General features: G+C 41.3%; 1 protein-coding gene across 5 annotated transcripts in view; it reads right to left on the bottom strand.

Annotated features, from left to right (window-relative positions):
• Window positions 1-4,937: 4,937 nt before the first annotated feature.
• SPHKAP (SPHK1 interactor, AKAP domain containing) overlaps window positions 4,938-21,967 on the bottom strand; it is a 104,724-nt gene continuing 87,694 nt past the window's right edge. For 2 of the 5 annotated variants that reach the window (XM_030576065.1, XM_030576062.1), the window contains exons 8-12: window positions 14,145-14,324; window positions 11,952-12,038; window positions 9,908-9,960; window positions 9,628-9,827; window positions 4,938-7,100 (exon numbers count right to left, since the gene is read on the bottom strand). In XM_030576065.1, coding sequence (XP_030431925.1) covers window positions 6,957-7,100; window positions 9,628-9,827; window positions 9,908-9,960; window positions 11,952-12,038; window positions 14,145-14,324 — 664 coding nt within the window. In that variant the 3' untranslated portion in view covers window positions 4,938-6,956. The remainder of the gene's footprint in view (window positions 7,101-9,627; window positions 9,828-9,907; window positions 9,961-11,951; window positions 12,039-14,144; window positions 14,325-21,967) is intronic. The other 3 variants (XM_030576064.1, XM_030576066.1, XM_030576067.1) reach the window with 3 other exon arrangements.

Below are 21,967 nucleotides of genomic sequence, written 5' to 3'. Positions count from 1 at the left end.
TCACATGTGTAAAGGGCATTATTTGCACATCTCCTGTGAGTGTTTCTATACTACATTTGCTTTTTTGTATGTAATAAAATGTTTAGCTAAAGTGCTAAGTGCAGTGTTCTTACTTGGATATTTTTGGGAGAAAATGTATTAGTCATTGTTTATAAGTTACATTGCTATTACTAAATATGGAGCATGCTGCATTTAAAAAAACCCTTTTTTCACCCATTCACCTCTTCACCTGGGGTGGGCGAAGAACCTTTGGGGGGGCTGCCTCTTCCTTCCCCCCAACCTCCGAGAAAAGCTGCTCTTTCTATGGAGAGACAGCAGAGTCTAGGATGTAGCTGGACAGTTCAGTCACCAATAACTACTACTCCAGTGCCTCTACCTTCGGGGGAGGGCGCTGGTGCTTAATCAATTGGTCCTGTCCATGCTCTGGTACTGGCTCAACACCCTGGTCCCGGCCCCGTATTTCCTGGCCAACCTCCGGACGGCGATTCTGGAGTTCTTTTGGCCAGGGACGCACTGGGTCTCTGCAGGGGTCCTCCACCTGCCCCTGGAGGAGGAGGAGGGGCAGGGCCTGAAGTGCTTACGCACTCAGGTCCATGTCTTCCGCCTCCAGGCCCTGCAGAGGCTCCTGTTTGGTGCGGGTAGTCCGGCGTGAAGCGTATTGGCGCACGCCTTCCTCCGCCGCTTCCGAGGGCTCCAATACGACTGGCAGCTCTTTTACCTCCATCCGAGAGGTCTTCCGCGAGACCTCTCCGGGCTGCCGGTCTTCTACCAAGACCTCCTCCAGACCTGGAAGCTCTTTTCAACGACCAGGTCCGTGGTGGCCACCGTGGGGGTTGACCTCCTCGCGGAGCCCCTGCTACACAATCCCCAGCTTCGTGTGCAGGTGGCAGAGTACCCCACAGTGCGCCAGAGGCTGGTGTCGGTGGGAGTCACCAGGGTCGGAGACCTCCTGGACCACGACCAGGGAGACTGGCTGGATCCCCTGATGCTCCCTCAGCGCAGGGGGCTCCCCAGCGCGTACTTCAGGAGGTGAAGGCCACTTTACTGCCTGCTGCTCGGGCTTACCTCGACCGGGTCCTGCGAGAGGGCACGCCCCGCTCACCCTCCACCCCAGGCCCTGTGGACATTTTTATCGGGCCCCTGCCCCGTGGACCCAATTGGCCCCCTCACCCTTTCACTGCCAGCCGGCTGCATGATCTGCAGCTGGTTCTGTTCCAGACCGTGCCACGGAAACGTCTGTACACACTTGTGCTCCATACCCTTCACTACCTCACCCTCGCGTCCCACCCCGATACCAAATGGCGGGACCTCCTGCCACCTCTCGAGGGTGAGAAGTCCCGGTGGGCCAGCTTGTACTCTACCCTGGTCCTGAGGTCTGCCGGGGATATCAGTTGGCGGCTCCTTCATGGGGCCGTGAGCACGGGCGTGTACTTGGCGCGGTTCACCACTGTCCCTAGCACCTGCTCTGTGGTGAGGAGGAGACCTTGGCACACATTTATTTGGAGTGCACCAGGTGCAGCCCCTGTTCCGGCTCCTCTTGAATATTTTCGTGCGCTGGGGGGAGGCCCTTTAGAAGTGGGTGGGCAAAGCTGGATGCCAATAGGACCAATAACTGAACCTGTGAAGAAGTGAGGAGGGCAGAATCAAAGTCATGAAAGGGGGAGGGGAGTTAGTGTGTTTGTGAGTGAGAGTATATATGTGTGTCTGTGTGCAGTCTGTATTTTCCAAACAGTGTAACATCTCACTGAGCCATGTCCATGTGTTCCCCTCCTATGCAACTGGGTAGTAATTCAAGGAAACAGGATCCAGCAATACAAGGACTCTGCAGCTTTAAAGCAGCTGCAGAGCCAGTGAATTTGTTCCCACCCTGTCCAATAAGAAGTGTGTGTGTGAGTGAGTGAGTGAGAGGTTCATGGGACAGCAGCATCCCAGCCCTGTGGTCCCTTCCAGCTATACCAGGGACTCTGTCTCCCCTCAACCTCCAGAACCTCAAACCAGTCAGAGCACTACAGTTGACTAGTAGCAGGGTTATCATTGGCTGCCAGCCTCTACAGATGAGCTCTGACTTCTCAGAGGGGGTTGATGGATTATGCAGCAGGAATTAAAGCTCTAACTCTCCTCCACTTTCACTGGGTAAGGTAAGCAGTTTGTGGGGAACAGAGAGGGGAGAGAGGATTGGCTTATTATTTAGTGAGAGCCCCCTCGTCAACTCCTTGTGCCACTCCATGGTTCTTCTCACTTTGGGGCCACTCAGACCTTTTGTGGAGGGATAGGGGGATCACCCATTTAATCATCTTTTCTCTCTGTGCTGCTTTCCTGTGGCTTTCTCCACTCTCTCACTTTCCTTCTCAGCTGGTGGGAGGGTGGGGGTGCAGGAGCCTCAGAAATAGCAGACACTATCTTCCTATTAATAATTTTTAATTAGCCTGGTAGACCAGATGGCTCATTTAACTATTTGTCCTGCTAAATGCTAACATCTTTACAGCTGCAATCAAGTTATTTTCTAAGGGCCTATTCCCAATTATGACAATGGCTGCAGGATGGGATATATGAAACATTAAAACCAGTGGCATTATGAGTTCACTGGTAGCTGCCAAAGGCTTAGTATAACCTCATAGTAGTGGCTCTGCCTTGAATTAAATCTCTTTCCTTCTAAGCTAGAGATGATTTTTATTTATTAAACAGCTCTCATGGTTTCTGATCATATCCCTGACCAGTCTCCCTGACATTCTGAAAACTAGAATACATGATTCATGGTAACAGTCATTCTCTGCAGGTTATACAACCCTGTACTAAGGCCATGCAAGATAACAGGCTGTGTCTGCAGTAAAACCTGCCTCTCCAGAAACAAATAAATTCGGATTTTACTAGGCTGACTGTAGGCAGATCATAATCATTCATACCTTGAACCACAGTAAAATGTTTTCAGCCTTGGTTAATTTAGCAAAGATTTGTGAGAAGACAATCTCTGATGTTAGCACATGTATTAGGAAGAGTATGGGTTATCAGAAATTAATGATGATAAACATAAAAAAACCAGACCCTACATATTAGAGGAAATTAAATTCCCATGCAAATGTTAGGACTACCAGTGCTGCAGCAAGATCTGGCTTAATTAAGAATTAAGTGCTTAATTCTGCCAGACAAACTTACGTTGAGGAGTTACTACTATATTCATACAGGGAGTACTATACACTTCATTGAATTTTAGTGCAGGCCAGATTCTGCCACCTCTTTACATGGGTATGCAGTAGACTGAACGGAAGAGGTAACTATAAGAAGACTTCCGCTGCATCCTCCCCCTCGAACCAATGTATGGGTAAGGCAGAATTATTAGGCAAAGCCACTTGCTGAGGAGCTATAGTGATTTCAGTCCAAGTGTAGGCTGCTGGCATTATCTGAAGCTGCATAAAATATGGGTGTTCTCATTTCTGGTGAATTTCATCATTGTTAACTACATTTAAAATTCACTGTAATTTTGCAGCACACTTTTTGATAGTGGTCTTGCCCCATCCCCATTCTGGTTTCCCAACCCAGTTAAGCCTGACCTTGGGTTTCCTTTTCTGTTCAGCAGTGGAAAAGGCTTTTTTTACACCTGACCATTAGGAGTGTGCAGCATTTGTGACAATTAAATAAACTCAGGCATTTCTGCACTGCTTAACCAATGACAATAAGGAACCTGCTTTAGCTCTTGCATCCCTCCTGCCCTGAGCAAAAAGGAGAGAGTGTAGCTGTGGTTATTCTGAACCTAATCCTGAGACCTAATGAGCACTTGTCGCCCATATATTTCAGTGGAGGTGCACGTGCTCAGCATTTCCGGATCAGGTCCCATGTCATCTGAATAAAACTTAGAACCTCAGCAAAGCTAGAGCTCTCTGAATGGAAATGAAAATGAACCCATTCTTAAATGAGAAGTTAACGGTATAACATGAATATAACATTGCATAGGCACGGGTCTCTAATCATGTTAGAAACAATTACAAGTTAGTGACAGTTACTTAAGTTCACCCACTCTTAAGATTTTAATTTAAGGTTTAAACCGTTAATATTGCTCACTAGTTTGTTGCCAGCCCATTGCTCAAGAGTTGTGTGGAGCTGGAGGAGGGAGGCCAATTACTCACTAAACTGAAATTTCAGGGCAGAATTTAGACACACTCTGTGGGTCTAACAATTCCTTTTTTAGACTTGTGTGACCTTAGTCTAGACAAGGTGGGTGAGGTAATATCTTTACTGGCCCAACAGAAGAGAACAGAAGATCTCCTCTGTGTGGCTTGAAAGCTTGTCTAGCTCACCAACAGAAGTTGGTCCAATAAAAGGTATCACCCACCTTTTCTAATATCCTGGAACCAGCATGGCTACAACTAAGCTGCATATAACCTTAGTATAGACAGGTTAATGTTTTATCAGTAGGACAGTACCTCCAGCAGAACAGCGCCTTCTCACACTTGCAGGGATATTGGTTTGTTACTGATTCACTTCCTATTGCCTCTGAGCCTCTTACAAAATTACACATCAGTATAATGCCAAGTCTGACCCTGTTTGGCTTCTGATATCTGTTAAGATCTAATCACCCACTCCATCGCTTTTTAAAACAGAGCTACAAGTAGAAATGTAAGTCATGGCCTGATTTTCAGAGGTGCTGAGCAGCTACAAATCGCACCGAAGTCAGTGGGCACTAGAGATGAGCAGCACTTTTGAAAATTAGACCACAAATAAATAAAACTAGGGGTGTAAGCCTCTGAGGTGATGAGCGACCTCAACTTCCATCGCCGCCTTTGGTATTAGGACCTGTTGTGAGACATTGCATTCAGCAAAAGCAGGTTTGGGAAGGCTAAATGAGTGTCACGAATAGTTGGTCAAATAAAATGTTTTACACAGTTTCCGTTTCCAATATGCAATAAAAACACAACACCTTTTAGAAAGGCAAAGGAGACACATACTGTAACACAAATTTATTTCTGATTAGATTGCAACATTAAGAACTACTGTACAGAAGTAACTTCATCACACTGTTACAACCCAGTCATGATAGTTGTGCTTCGTAAGGTAAGTAAACATTTATTCTAGCACAGCAAAAGTTTGTATACTGACAACTAACTGGATTTGGTCTAAAAATAAATACCTTTTCCCATTTATTAGAACAAACAAAGTACTTTCAATTGGTAACACTCAATACTTATGTTATTAACAGTCAGCATCTCAGAGATGCTGAGTACCCACAACTTCCACTGGCATCAATTGGAGCTGTGGTGCTTCAGCGCTTCTCAGAAACAGGCCCAATAGCTGTACTGTTAAATTTAGTGTATATAGTAGATCAACCTTTATATTATCAATAAAGTGACCTTTACTGTTTGTGTATGCTGTAGAGTAAAATGTAGGGTTAGCCACGTACCTTCATCACATAGATATAGATATTGATTCACTGACAAATCTTTTCCCTAACAAATGAGTGTGAGAGAGTGGAAATGGATTTAAAGGTGGTAACACTGATAGTATGGCTCTTTTTCATAATTTATTTAAAACTATTTCAAAATTTTCAAAAATATTTAGTGCAAAAGGATAATTTTCAGGAAAAATTACAGAAGCGTATAGTGATATAAGGAAGATAAATGATCTCTTTCATATCATTTGATCAGGGAAATACAGGTAGAATTTCTCTTACATCATTTAGTGTAGGGGAAAACAAAAAATGAATGTTTGTGTTTTCAGAGAAACAAATCACAGTATATGTGAAATTCAAACAATAGGAGCTTTGCTGCAATAAGCTGTTTTTTCCCCTTTAAATTCTAAACCAATCTCTTTGGCAGAGTCAAGAGAATTTATACTGACGTATATAATACTAACGCTTCTTCTCACCAGCAGTCTACTGTACATATATCAATGTTACTATAATAACATGAACTGTCATTTTTATTCCAAACACATATATCCAAAATGAGCCGGTAACTCTAAGGTAAACATATGCTTATCGGTGCTAAGAATCATTTTTTCAGGTAGGACAATGCTCAGGTGATTTTTCTTTTTAATAATCAATTAAATTAGACTAAAAATTATATAATCTCATATATATAATCTCATATATAGTGCTCTTTATCCATAGCTCTTAAAGCATACGATACTTTCATAATACAGTAACTGTCATCACCCCCTTTTCACAGATAGGGAAACTGAGGCACAGAGGTGCTGGGACAGAACCCATATCTTCTGATTATTCACTGGTCCAAACTGCCTCTGATTAAAATGGAAAGGAATCAAAATGGTTTTAAAGAGTAATATTTGAGAGTTCCTCCAGAAAAACACAAGGATGGTGAAAGGCTATGGAGAAGAAATAAGTGGTCTCACATGAGGAAATTATAATGCATTTTCAGCAGCTTGTTACTGTATCATCTACCTATAAAGGTCTAATAGCTCAAAGTCTTCTACCCTGTTAGACACGGTAAGGATTTTAAAAAATACTTGTATATCTATATCTATATTATTTATCTAAAGATGCACATCCGCCTATGCATTCATTTGGCTGTCCGTCTGGAAACTACTAGTGTTCTAATAGTTAACCTGTACACATATTAATGTTTTAAAAACTGAATGTTGTTAGTGTATAATTCCATTTCAGTTGATTGAAATAATCGAAGGATATTAATAGAATATTTGATTACAGAAATATATCCTATTTTCATTCATCCTTCATATTATCCATTCACTTCAAAGGCAAAACACCCATCCTCTCCTAATACAGTACATCCGAAAGTACAATATGTCAAAGTTCTCCCACATGATATAACAGTATATGGTGCATCTTGATTTCACTTTGCTCAGTGTACAGTTGTGTGCACAGTCCGCAGAGGTTTTATATCTCTGCTTGTTTTATGCACTGATGTTTGAAAATTAGAGCATTACACAAACCACTGCCACTTAAGCTGGATTAAAATGAAAATGCCAAACATCTACGAGGTTTCTTATCCCAGTTCGAGAAGCCAGTCAAAGAGGCTAGGTGTCCTCTCTCTGCTTTCCTCATGTAGCTTGCAGTATTGTACCAGAGCATGAAAGATATCACCCACTTTCCAGGACTTCTGGTGAACTAACCGCATAACATCTAGAAACTAGATAAAATGGCACATTTAGGGTTTCATTCACTGTGTATTCTTAACCAGCTTTTGTTAAATAAACACATGCAAATAACTCTTCAGAGTATGATGACATTACTGAGCCCTGCCAGGGATCAGAACACCATTGTTTCAGGGACTGCATGCACACAATAGCAGTGCAATATGCTGAGGGGTCTGTCTATAAAAGATGGATCTGAAAGATGTCGACTTTTGGACATCTGGAACTTTGCATTTCATTTCTGAAAGTCTATAATCTGTGAGAGCTAGATTCTGTTCTTAATGACACCAGTTAAATCAATAGCAATTCTGCTGAAATTAGTGAAGTTTATTCCTGTTTACAGCTATGTGAGATCTTTAACCCTGATAAATAATTATAACCTTCCATGATATTGACAGGCCATTATCAAAATCTTAGGTACTGTATCTTGTACAACCCTAGGGATCCAACCTGAAGAGCTTAGATTTGAAGGAAAAATACTTTTCTCTTTTATTATCATAGTCCGTATTCTTGTTTGGTTACATTTCATTTATAGTCTTAAACAGCTGGAAAAAATCCTACATTGTATCTACTTTTGTGCCTTCCTATTTTAATAAAGGACTTCATAATGTCATGCATCTGGCCTATCTTTTTTCAGGCTTGGAAATGAAAATCAAAGCTTTTCATTTCCTTGAATTTCACAATCAATAACTAATTAGGCTCCTTTTTATACATCTTCCAGTTTTAAACCACATAAGAAAATATTGTGTATCTGTAGCTCGTGTAGCTGTTTGCTATTTACATACTGAGTCCCAAACTTTAATATGTATTTTAATTATATGTAATAAGCACGTGATTTCCAAGAGCAGCTTTGTAGGCAGGATGTACTTCGTTATTCTCTAGTGCATTTTAGCAATTGAATTAACTGTTTGCAAAAGCACATGAGTAAAGCTGACAGCTGCTTCTTAAATAAGATGCAATTTGGACAGTTGCTGCTGAATGCATTTTAAATTATGTTTATGATTCCCAAATGCATAGACTCAAGAAATATCAAACAATATCTCTGCTAGATAAAATGATCTTCCCAGAGATATTATTTTAAAATGCCAAAATATTGACTGTAATATTTTTTCTTTCATTGATTTATTTAAATATCCTGATATTTTTGTAAACCTGATGGCTGGATGGAACCTTTAATGCTGACCCTGGGAAAGGGACAGTTTTGGCAGTCATAAACTGTCTGAAATGGCATCCTGTGGTTCTCATTAAGGGGGAGTAAGCAAGCCCTTGGAATATGAAATATCCTCCATGTAGCTGAGGGCTCACAGCGCTGGAGGCCATTTTGAGCTTACATGCTTTGATGCTTTGGAAAAACACTGTAATGAAACTGTCTCCTCCTCCATCTAAAGATAGTTATGCCTTCACAAATGTGGCTGGCAAAAGTGATGTTTAATTTGTAGCAAAAGCCCCAGTCCTGCAGAACTATCAGTTTTCACTGGGGTAGGTACCCTTGTGAAAAGCTGATTGTTGCAATTAAACACTCATATTCAGAGGAGAGGCTGTTATGGGTTTTATAAAACAGTCTGGAAAGTCTTGAAAAAACCCTAATCATTGTGCAGAATAAAGAGGAAATGAAAGTTCTAGTCAATAGAGTACACTTTCTTGTATATTTGAAATCTGGAGGTCCTGGTCTTCACTGTGCTGCAGCTTCACTAGCAGAAAGGGTCTATAAAGCCAATGGATCTACCTACAGGGGACGTTCTCTGAGTGTATGTGGCTGTGGAAAAGGAGGTAAGCTCAGCACACAGCTGTGCTCCAACTCTTCCCATCTGCAGGAATTGCTTCTTGGGTCTTTGGGCAACTAGCCACGAGCTCAGTCATGCCTGAGGTAGCTCTAATGTGTTGGGGCTGAAGCAGGCTGGCCCTGGAATAGGGGCGGTTCAGTGTTGGCGTACAGCCACTATCGGGACCAATGCCAAGTGATGCACTGGTAAACAAGGTCCTCTTTCAGTTTTTGGAAGTGAAATTCACCTCAATGTATGGGATCCCTGTAGAGTCTTATGCACTACTCTGTCCCATGTCAAATTCTGCTCCTATTGCCACTGACACCAGTGGGATCAGGATTTTCTCCAACTGGCTTAAGTGGGACCTAAGTGGAGACTAAGACCTTGCATGGTGCGTGTTAAACTCCATGTAACCACTTGGCCCTGTCCAAGAACATCCTCATTAAGAGTCTTTTTTTGGTTAACTCTGTCCTGATTTATGCAGCTGTCACTTTCATGCAATGGAATGGCTGACCTGAATAGGTGAAATCTGCTTCACTGGTGTATACTGTTCTCTATTTGAGGAGGTCTCATTTATGCTCTAATACATTTGTTAGTCTCTAAGGTGCCACAAATACTCCTGTTCTTTTCATTTTAAGTGATTATTGTTTTGAGCTATATACAACAGCTGGGAAGAATTTTTGTTGTCATTACAAACTTTTGATTTACAGTTCAGAGATTAAAAGTACATTGATGTTATGCCCTGCATGGTAAATAATACCTTTTCAATTCTGTTTTCCTGAGATCTCTGAAAATATATGGTTCGTATTCCAAGTTCAGAAGCAGCTATCCACTGAAGAGTGGCTCGTAGCTCTGCATCTGGGCACTCTGGCTCCAGGTCAAAGTTTATCACCAGTAGGTCTTTTTGACAATTAGCTGTTTCCACTGATAGTTCAGAAGTGCTTTCTGAAAAAGGAGTCACTATGCAATTATGTGTATTAACCTCAGAAGCCCTACATCAAGTCAAATTTCTATGTCACAACTGATACAATTCAACTTACCCTCTATGTTTTCTGGCTGCTCTTTAAGAAAAGCCTTTTCTTTTGCTAATTCACTTAGAAACAAAACAACAACAAAGCCTGTTAGTAATATTAGGAACAGTGTAAAGCATTGTTTCATTAGAGTTGAGGTGATGAATTTGTCTTATAATGTAAAATTTTAATCTATAAAATGATAAACAGAATGGGGAGAGATGTGTATCAGGGTACAAGCTACACAATGTTATTACCACAGTATGACATACTGCTTGCAGAGTGCCTTTTACATCACACTTAATGAAAATCAATGTATCGTTACTGTTGCCCATTGTGTAATCAGGATAAGAAACTACAAGTCTTGTGACATGGCATGTACTACAATATTCCCTCCATGCTGCACCTTTTTAAATCTTGCCTTCTTTTTATACCTGTCCTAGCTGTATGTAACCATAATGAACTAATGTCTTCAGGAACTGTCATTTTTTTAAGCAAATCAGCTCTGTTTTGATAATTAGGTTATTTCAATATCTTTCAAAAATGTCGAGGAGTCCACATTTCATATGTACCACTATGCTTTCCTGGTAGACAGCATGGGGAAAACTCCAGCTTCAGTGCCACAGAACCCTGTGCTCCCCACCTTCCCTTTTGGAGGAGTACCTACATATTGCAGAAGGCTGTACATCTGGTAATAAAGTTACAGCCACTTGATAAGTGCAGTGATATTTGCAGAGGTATAGCATCCACTGTACAGATTTACATAGGATCCCATCCTCTACTTATTCAAGGGAAATTGTGTATGGGTAGCATTTGGCTGGAAGAACTACTATTATCCCCCTCAAAAAGACTGCAAAATCCCAGTCTTAAATGGAAAATTACATGGAAGCAAGATCATATACATTTTTTTTTGTAGCCAGTACCATATACGGGGGAAAGGTTAAAATGCCAGCATTCACTGCATGGTTTATCATAATGTGAGGCAGTTCCTTGGCATCGGTACACCATTCATGAATCTACAATTAAAAATCTTCTTAGATCTTCTATTTCAATATCAAACTATTCTCTGTTCGATCCTTGCTCTTGTAGTTAGATTGCCTTACTTTTCTTGCCTTTCCTGACCTCTGTCTTCACAGAATCTCAAGTTTCTTGGCTGGCATTTGGTAAATTCACCAGTAGCTGGCCAATGATTGAGAACACTTAATTCTACAGGCACTTCATACGTAAGTGAAAGGCGTCAGTTTGAAGTGTGTGTGGGCAGCAGTCAGAACTCCATGGTGTTGGCAGAAAGGTGTAAATGTTTTATTACGGCTGTCATCCTCAGTCCACAGCTGAAATGGAATATTTACGATTCTACAGAAAGGTGACTGGCCTATGTGTATATCAAAAATGGTCAGAATCTTTGGATAGCAGGAGAAGCTAGATCCTCGGTGATCTAAAATGGATTGTGATCCATTAGCAGATTATGAGAAGTTTCTGGGGTTCACGGTGACTTTGCAAAGTGCCTATTTTCTCTGCATGATGTACAGTATACTAATTTCTACAATTATACCACTGCATTCTACCACTTACCAGTAGGTTATACCATGTTTCAGGGTACCAGAATCTTTAGGCAGGTACTTGCACATCTCTTTATAACTTTATTGCTCTTGAGCAAGCTTGGCAGAATCATGCCCAGAGACAGTGGATAAGGGGTGTCTTGGGCCAAATTATACATCTTCTTGTAAAGAAAGTTAGGATTTCTCTTTCCTTGGCTTAAATGAATTGACTCTGCTATCTTGATCTTAACTGCTATTTGGAGAAGCCTTTGAGAAAGTTATTTTTTGAGGAGTGTTCACATAGTGGGAAGTGGATAAAGATGTTAATTCCATCTTTAAAGAAAGCACATGGTGGATCTATATCCTACAGGGTGCCCACCAGGAACAGCCTACCCATAAGACTAATGACAGCTTAAACAGCATCTTAGAAGCACTGATAAGCAGGTGTTTGGCATGTTTTGGATGATATAAATGATTTTCAGCTGAAATTGGAATAGTACTTCTAAATATTAGATTTCATTTTAGTAGCTACTTACTTAATCATAGGAGAAGAGGGCATGTTTTCCTGATAAATTTCCAGGTCCATAATGCCAAGACTGCTAGTGGTACTACTGTTGCCATTGCTGACAAAGCAAAAGTTTAAATATTAGTGCCAATCTGCACTACCACAGATCCATACATTTTCTAATTAATGTGCAAAGAAAAGTGAATGTGATGTCCCCCTGGTATACAGAGTTACTGCTCTAAACCCAGATTACACAAAACCAGGGCATATTACTCCAGTCCTGCTCAATAAATGATTCCCATGAACAAGGATACTGACATGTTCAAAATAATTCTAGATGAGTCATGTATCCAGTGATACTCTGAACTGAAAAAAAATAATGGACCCAATCTTGTTAATGGCTTATGCAGTGACATGTGAATTTTAGTTCAACATCTAACCTTTGACAGAAAAACAAGCTGCATGAGTTTTTATACAGCATGACTATCAAGTAGTTAGAGATGTCCTGGGTACACCTGCGGAGATTCAAATACCTCTGAACATGGTGGGGTAAGGCAAGGGATCTGTCTGCCTGCCTCACTACTTACCTTCTAGGTAACTCCATACCCATAACACAGGTAGCTCTTTCACTGCAGTAAATCACACCATCTGAACACTGCAGGGAATCTGATGGAATTTACAGGTATAATGGCAATCTGTCTTGTCTTGCTGGCCAGTATGAAATAGACTGAGATTTCAGCCAGGGCCAATGTTTTCAGTGGGATCAATAATATTTGGAAGCATTCTCTTCGGTTATATTGCAAGAATGAATCTTTCTATCTCAGGATGTTTGATAAGATAATGCCTTTTCACTGTATGACACCATCATAAATTAGATGATCACTCTGTCCGCATAACTATGCAACCAAGATGCTGTGTATTTACTGACCCCAGTGCATATTAACACCAACAATGGAGAATTTTTTATCCTATGAAGTAGGGGTGAAATCAAACCAGTCTATTTCAATTAAAACTCCTATAGTATTTTTCTCACACCAAAATAGTGACTATACAGTACCTCTTGCCATCAACTTTTACAAAGTCAGACTGTTAAGATTGGTGCACTGCATTGATTTCTCAGTGGAGAGAGCCACGAGGCACAATATATTAGTTTTCTCACATTTAAGAATTTGTTAAAGGCTGGGCCCATGTACATAATGAGATGCACATTCACCCAACTTCATATACATAGCTCAGTTCAACATTCTTTCAACTAACCCAGCAGTGCTATAAGACATTCAGAGACACTCTGCTTCTCCCTGCCCCAATATAGTACTTTCCCCTTTGTCTTCACAATGCTGAGGAGAGTGGTTGGTTAACAGACAAAAATGTTAGCTTTACCTAAGAGTTCATGAGAAAATAGTAAATCTTTAAAGGGCTGAGGCCAGTCAGATTAACATAATTGTATATAAACTCTAAGGGCCAGATGACTTTTTTGACAAATCTGGCCTGGAGAGGGATGCAGACTGTGGGGCACTGTAGTGGCAATCCCAAGGAAAAAATATGTCACGTCAGCCACAATTGCACCTGCTAACTCAGAAAAGGGCACACTGTAACTGACACTCTGTCATCCTTTAAGAATTTGCTCCCACAGTGCTGGTCAGCTGTGTGGGTATAGAGGCAGCTGGGAACTCTAATTCTACCAGTGATGCTGGCCTAGTCTAGACCCTCTACTCCCTGTAGCTACATCAAAGCTGTCCCTATCTAGGGATTTTAGGGAAAGGAGAAACTTCCTGTGCTCCCATACAAGCCCAGTCACAAAATGGCTCTAATTTTTTACTCTGTGTTCATCCCAATCAACAGAGAGCTCTGGACAACAGCCTAAAATGTAAATTATTCAAGAAGATGCCTGAATAAGCATGTTTGCAAGCAGCAGTAGATAAAACAATTAATGGTTTACAGTAATTAGTTTGTCGGGTGGTGCTTTAATTGTAGGGGCATGATGCAGTTGCTTGGGGTTGAGTAGTTCTTCCTGCGTAGGATTCTAGCTACTAATGTATACAAAGACCTGGCTAAGAACCAGAACATGCACTGCAAAACAAAAGACATATTCTGTAGCTAGTTCTGTTTCTGTACATTCTGATTACACCTTGTGCGTCTCTCACATTCCTGACACACAATCATCAAACCTTTAGCTTGGTGATTAGTCCCTATTGTACATCAAACATAAATAGAATGCAGATACCTCATGGACCTCTCACTGAGTTGCAAGTAGCTACTTGTATCATCAGGATTGTCCTCATCATTAACTAGCTGGGACCAGCTGCCTGTGCTTTCATCACTGCTGTTGAGAGGGTTTGGAAAGTCTTCAGCTGTTTTTGTTTCCACCATGAGTTCAGCATCTGGTTTGCTTCTAGTATCAACACTGCAAGAAAAGGCATTATTGATACGGTTAGTGAAAAATGTAGGCATTTAAACTAGAGTCTCTGACCTTCAGGCAGTGGAGAGCTTGATTTCCAAAGAGCCAAATAACAGCAGGACATTTTAGTCAGTTTTAAGTTTTATATTACTATTTCTGGCTGTGCTGTAGTGGGGATACTGGTGGGGACTGATTCCTTTCCCATTCAGTGTAAATCTAGGGTAAATCCACTGAAGTCAACATAAGAACGGCCATAATGGGTCAGGCCAACGGTCCATCTACGTCAGTATCCTGTCTTCTGACAGTGGCCAATGCCAGTACCCCAGATGGAATGAACAGAACAGGTGATCATCAAGTGATCCATTCCCTGTCGCTCATTCCCAGCTTCTGGCAAACAGAGGCTAGGGACTCCATCCCTGCCATCCTGGCTAACAGCCACTGATGGACCTATTCTCCTCCATGAATGTATCACTGTAATGTTCAGCAGTATAAAATGGTGCAAGATCAGACTCTAGACCATTTCTTGTTACACAAAACCCAGTTAAAAATCTGGTCTAAGATTCTCTTTAAAAATGGCCTTTATTATTATAGTAACAAAACAAATGAGCCTTTCCATTACAGTAACTCCTCACTTAAAGTCTTCTTGGTTAATGTTGTTACATTGCTGATCAATTAGGAAACATGCTAGTTTAAAGTTGTGCAATGCTCCCTTCTAATGTCGTTTGGCAGCTGCCTACTTTGTCCACTGCTTGCAGGAGGAGCAGCCCATTCCAGCTAGCTGGTGGGGGCTTGTAACCAGGGTGGACCAACAGCCCCCCTATCAGCTCCCCGCTCCCCTAAGTTCCCTGTGCAGCAGCCACCCAGCAGGGAATCAATCTGCAGTTCAGCTGTGTCCCACCCCCCACTGCCATGTGCTGTTCCTGTCCTCTGCCTTGGAGCTGCTCCCAAAGACTCCTGCTTGCTGTAAAAATATGACTTTTGGCTGGGTAGGGATAGGGAAAGAGGTATCAGATACAGTCCACCCCAGGCATCACCTGAGGAAAGTGACACATCTCTTTGTATGCCCTTAGAATAACAGTAATTCTTAGCAATTATATGGGATAGCACTTAATGTTTGTACAGTGGTTTGAAAATATAAAGAATTTAATCCTGTTATCAGTAAGTATTTTAAGGATGCTTATTCTCTTTGTATTTCCAGTTGCATAACAGAGGTGTTAAATTTCTTAAAGTGAAACTGTAAAAAATAAATTGTGTTAGACATCAGAAAATATTAAAAACAAGACACATATCTGAGTGAAATAAAAAATCCCTGAAAAGAAGTGTAGTACATGCATGAGAAAAAAAACAAAACTATTAATATATTTAGAAGTGAAACATACCAAATTTATGCTCAAATGTCAGTCTCTTTTCATCTTAAATTTCTCTAATTGGAAAAGGAATATGTTCTTATGTGATACATGCATTCTTTCCCTAATCCATTCCGCCACTGAAAGTACAGATGCTTTGTGCAAAGCCATCTCATACACATTCTAGCTACTGACTGTGCTACTCCCAAAAGTTCTCTTTCATGTTTAATTTAAAAGTGTCTGAATTATTTACAGTGCAAACATCCTGCTTAAAAAACTCAAAATGCAGCCAGCAACTTTTCGATAGCTTTTGACCAAAATTTGGCTATTTCAAAATGACGTGAAAATCTAACATTCAACCTTTAAGGCAATATTAAATCTATTCAAAGGAAATGAAAAGGGGAAATAAAATAAACAATAGCGCCTTTCATCATGAAGGATTACGAAGTGCTTCCCTAACTATTTATTCACACTATCATTGAAATCCAGCTATCTTTTGGTTGGACAGATGGGTTGACATCACACTGCTCTACAGAAAGAGGAAACATTTTCCCAAAGATGCTGTGTCAGATCCTTATTCTCAAAGTGCAGCTGCATTCTGAAACATGTCTTTGAAATGCTGCACCTTACAAAGCTGCTCCATGTGTATATCCAGTCATATCTCCTTACTTTAAACAAGCTTTTACTTCTGTATTCCTGATAGCACTGCAGAGCCAACGCGAATATAGGGAGGGTGAGTTGGGTAGTATACTGATTCATGCATCAATAGATTAATTATAAGGCAAAGATTTGGCCCTCACTTGCATAAGCATAACCCTATTGAAGATTATGTGGTTGCACAAGCCACTAACAGGGCTCATGCTAGTGCACTAAAAATAGCTGCATAGACATTGCAGATCGGGCTGGAGCTTGGGCTCTTAAGCTTGGGGTAGACATGAGAGCCGGAGCTCCAGCATCTACAAAGTTACAGTAGAACCTCAGGGTTATGAACACCTTGGAAATGCAGGTTGTTCACAACTCTGAACAAAACATTATGGCTGGTCTTTCAAAAGTTTACAACAGAACATTGACTTAATACAGCTTTGAAACTTTACTATGCACAAGAAAAAACGTTGCTTTTAACCTTCTTAATTTAAATGAAACAAGCAGAGAAAGTTTCCTTCCCTTGTCAAATCTTTTTTTAAACTTTCCCTTTATTTTTTTAATGGTTTACGTTTAACACAGCACTGTACAGTATTTGCTTTTTTATTTGTTGCAGCTGCTGCTGATTGTATACGTCCGGTTCCAAATGAGGTGTGTGGTTGGTCAGCTCATAACTCTGAGGTTCTACTGTAGTTATTTTTAGCGCACCAGTGCGAGCCCCAGTAGGGCGAGTCTGTAGGCCCAGGCTGGGAGGCTTGCTCCCAGAAGCAGTGTAGACATACCCTGGAGGACTAATTAGGCATGCAGGACTTCTATTTTTTTGGTGATTGTGCATGAGAAGGAATGAATGCAGCTTGACTCTCAGAACCCAAATTGAGCTTAGAGCACTGGTAATTAGAAAAAAATGTTTTTACTTAAAACTCTGCACACTTGATGTGGAGTTCCTAAGAAACAATAATGTGGACCCCCACAATGCCATTTTTAGGGACTCACTTTTCTGAGCAGAACTGAACTTCAAGAGAATTGCCCTGGGGACTGTGGTATCTGCTCGGCATGGAGACTCTGTTTTATAAGGATCCTAAAAGAGACCTCAAATAAATGCATGACAAGAAAGAGCTAATGAAATGGCTACAAGAACTGAATTACAATTCACCCAAGGTCAAACAGTAGCTTTCTGGCTTTATAACTTGGTGACCAGAAAATACAGAGCCTATTCTTTTATCTTTATATATGTTGGTACTATCATCTTTCCAGATCACTGACAGATCTGGCTGAGGAGTGAGGGTGAAAGATCACTCAGAAGTTCCTCTGCCTCAAAAGGGATTCACTATTTTTTTGGAGTGGGATGAAATAACAGTTTGGGGATTTGCTCCTGCCTTGCTCTGCCACTCAGGACAGCTCCTGAGAAGTTACTGTATCAGTACCAGAGAAACCTCTGTGGCCTTGGAGGTTACCCAGAGGGGAAATGTCATAGGGTGGTTGTCCCCTTTAAAGGTAGTCAGAGATCAGTCTACTCGTGACAGGCTTCTTTAAGGAGAATTAATCATCTTGGCCTATTTGTAAGCAATTATCTGCCTCAGTGGCTGGTTGGCAGCTGACTAATGAATGCTTGGCCATAACAGGCTACCAGAACTCAGCTGGAGGGGTGTGCTCTTAGTGAAAGCAGGCCTTTAAGGAGTGGAGCTCCCAGATCAGCTAACAAGAGGAGAAGCTGGCTGAGGACTACAGCTGAACTGAATCGTAACCCAGCCCTAGGAGGAGAAGCTGTGGACTCCTTATTTGAAGAGGGTGAGTCTGTTGAACTATAACCCAGCCCTGGGAGGATGGCTTGGGACTCCTGAACTGGGGACAGGATGTTTATCAGTGTTGGACTGGAGGGAGTAAAGAGGGGGCTTTTGTGCTCTATAAAATAAATTAATAAGTGGGACCCCCAAAAGGGGGTATCTTGTTCTCAGTTCCCAGGTCTGAGTAAATGACTGGAAGCACCAAGACAGCTGAGGACATTGTACCTGCAGGGCCACAAGAGGGTGTGCTGTTACTGGTAGGATGCGCAGGGGGCTGTACACCGAGAAATGATTCTCATTTTCATGCAGTTCCCCACGCCAACCAAGAAGTTTAACACTTCTATCCTCCTTTCGGCACAAAACCAATCCCCATTATCATTCAGCATACTGAGCAGCTAGGTAATGTTGCAGCAAGGCATACCCTTTACTACAACATCAGCTGCACTTGATATTTAGCCCTAAACATATAATTCCCCATGTTTTTATTATTAACAAGTGTTTAATTTTCTTTTAGTGCAGTGATTCCCAAACTGGGGTTTGTGAACCCTTGGGGGTTCGTGAAATGTTACAGGTGGTTCTTGGGAACAGATTCCCTAATGGCAGACAGAGCTGTCCCTAGGGACCGGGGGGCAGCATGGGGCCAGCAGCCTGGAGCTCCTGGACTTTCAAGAACTAAGCAGATCAAAGCAAGCATATCTATCACACTGAAGAGATTTAAACTTCAGGATTCCTTGTAAGAAATGGAAAAGGAGATGGATATTTTTTGCTGTTTTTAAAATTAAATAGGCAGCTAGTATTGTTTTTTAAATTATTATGAAGAACAAGTTTCAGGTTTGTTGTAATGTGCATTGTTTGCCTGGACTGCTCAAGACCTGAATGCTTGTGTAGGAAGAAGTCTTTGAGTTGGCTTCTTAAATACCTTCATGCTGTTTCACATCTGATGCTCCTTGATGAAACAAAGGAGCCTTGTTTTATAACTGGCATATTCAAAGTGATACAAGCTATGAAAGTGAGATTTTGGAAGAGTGTTGCCGTTTTCATAATGTAATAAAATTACTGTAATGATTAATAATTAATAATAAATAGTGTGTAATAAGCGTGTCATAACAAAATTTATATTTCCAGGATCACTGCTTTTATAATTTATATTCAGGTAAACGAGACAATCCCTGGAAATATTCATTTTTACTTGGGGTTAGCGAGACTTGACATTGTAGTGAAAGGGGTGCACAAGTTGTTAAAGTTTGGGAACCACTGTGTTAGAGCCATTAAGCAATTAGATACTGCAAGTGCAATGTCCCAGTCTGGCCAGTCTTTCCATGTGGTCCTGATCCTCTCTCACAGAAAGTCTATTAGAATCACTCGGAGTTTTGTGTGTGGATTAGCATTGGGACCAATGTATTCCCTACAGAGGAGCTCCCCACCACTCCCAGCTTCTCACACATTATATTTCTTTTCCAACTATTTTCTCTCTCCAGCGCTGTATTAACTAACCAAAAGTGAAACAAGACATTATTAAAGAGTTATATCAAGTACTAAATGTTAGCAAAACAACAATGGCATTCTTTTAAACAAAATAGAAGTAGACTCCAAAGGAATACTTCAGTAATGTAACCTCAGCTTTTTAATCTTTTCTTTCTGCAGAGGGTCATTCAAAGTCTGTACAGCTTGTATTGCTTGAGAATGAGAACATGCTGCTCAGTGTTCTGGTGGAGTATCTGGGCTGAAACGTGTGTATCAATCTGTTACTGATCCACTCTGTTCCATCAGTACCACTACAGTACATTTCACATGGCCACATCATGAATTGTTCACCAAAGGCACAGATGAACCAGGGCATATTTGTCTGACAGTAGCGGATAAGTCAAATAATCATTCAATTCACCTACCTATACGTAAGCTTTCTGCACACAAACAGAATTCACCCCCAAGCATGTGTAAAGTGTGCAGATGCACACAGCCTTGCTCTGTCATCTTCCTTTCCCCAGCTCCAGTGGTATCTTCTCCCCACGCCCTCTACACACCAAGAAAGAATAACATGGGGCCCACCTGCCTGTGTGGTGAGCCCTGCATGACCAATCCCTGCATCTTTATGCTTTGAAAGCTTACTGACCACCTTTGCCCCTAGTGACAAGGAGTGAAATCCTGGTTTCACTGAAGTTGATGGGAGTTTTTTCATCAGCTTCAGTGGAGCCAGAATTTCAGCCAAGGTCTCTTATTCCTTCCGCCATTAAAAAGTCCTGTTACAACCACAGATGAGCTACAGAAGTCAAAAAATCCCCACATCTGTCTTCCTGGAGACCCTCACAAAACTCAGGTTTCGCCCTGAGGAAAGAGCAAACAGTATCTTTAACCACATCAGAAGCAGGTACACATTTGCTGAGTGGATTGTCCACCAAAATATTCATAATAGTTCAGTGTCTAGTGCTTTAAACCTCTATATTATACAGAAGGAGCAGTTCAGATGGAGTTGGTCAAAACACAGGATTACCCATTGCAGAAAACTGGGTGGTCACACTTATATAAAAATAAATATAATGTAACTACATTCAGCCAGACCCTGAATTTGCTCCATCTGAAATTAATCTCCAGAACTACAGGCTTCTGCATATTCTGAGTTTCCTGAAATCCAGAGCCAACTCAGTGGAGGAAAATCCCCTCTGTTCAGCAATTCTTGAGCACCCAATTCATCATTCAATTGTTACCTCAAGTTACATCAAGACAGCCTTGCAAAATTCTACTGACTCATATGAGTGACTAGCTCTTTATTTTGTTTCTGGACAGGCAGGAAAATAATTAGGCCTTTCATTGTAAGACTTCATTAAGGGCCAAGTCTGCAAAAAAACAGGTCCTCAGTTTTGCAAACCATGCATTGGTAACTGGGTGAGTGCAATCCACATTTGTACACTGTCTCCACTCCTGCCACACAATCACTTGTTTGTGTGGACAGTTACTGGTACAAGTATACAGCTGCTTTTTTGCCAGTGGAAATTAGGATCAACACACACTAAAATTAGGCTTTCTACCTTTCAACTGTGCTACAAGATAGCAGGACTTGTATTTTTCCTAAACTGAGACAGTAGCAGATTTAGCATTCTTCAACAGAGGGAAATCCATGCTTTGAGCCCAAGAAGCCAAGCTTTTCATTTCACGACAGAAAAGCAGCAGCTCAATGAGGCCTGTTTCCTGCCCAAGGTTTGTCAAGGTACCCATCCCTACAGATGTAATCACAGAGCTGACTACGAAGTTTTAAGAGGTCTAACTCTCCTTTCCAAGCATACAAGTAACTAGTTATGGGAATGAACAGAACAGACAGTTCAAGGCCAATTTCTGTTGTCTCTGTTTTTACAAAAGCAGCATTAGTTTAAGCCTAGGCGTTAGCCAGCTGTGCATGCCCACATGGTTACCTGTGAAGATGATTTTTGCCAAGGCAGGATTAATCAGTGCAGGAGAGACGGCAGAGTGGCATCAGGTGAACCAATAAGGTGCACAATAAAACACAAGTTCCTAGATCTGGCCTTGCCCGTGACTCAAAGCATGGAGGACATGGACAATGTCGACTCAATGGGTCCAGAGGGCAGTGCAAACCAAACTGAAATAGTTTAAGCCTTTTACTCCCTCCCACCTTTGGTTTTCAGGCATAAACCAGCTCACAAGCAAAATTCAGCTCCACGTGTCCCGTGGTGTTAGAAGCGCACCTCAGTAATACAATTACTGTCATTGTACACACGTCTTTTTTTTTTTTTTGGCAATTATTAGAATTTCCATCAGTTTCCTTCATTAGGGGGCTGTAATAGGAATTTAACTCCAATATATTTGAAAAGGCTAAGTTCCTCCCACCATACCCCTCCTGGAAACCACTGTATACTGTTAAAGT

This window comes from Gopherus evgoodei, chromosome 9 (genome assembly GCF_007399415.2).
Source record: "Gopherus evgoodei ecotype Sinaloan lineage chromosome 9, rGopEvg1_v1.p, whole genome shotgun sequence".
NCBI classification, from domain to species: domain Eukaryota; kingdom Metazoa; phylum Chordata; order Testudines; family Testudinidae; genus Gopherus; species Gopherus evgoodei.
The sequence above is the reverse complement of the archived record's forward strand: the minus strand, read 5'-3'. Positions and strand labels throughout refer to the sequence as shown.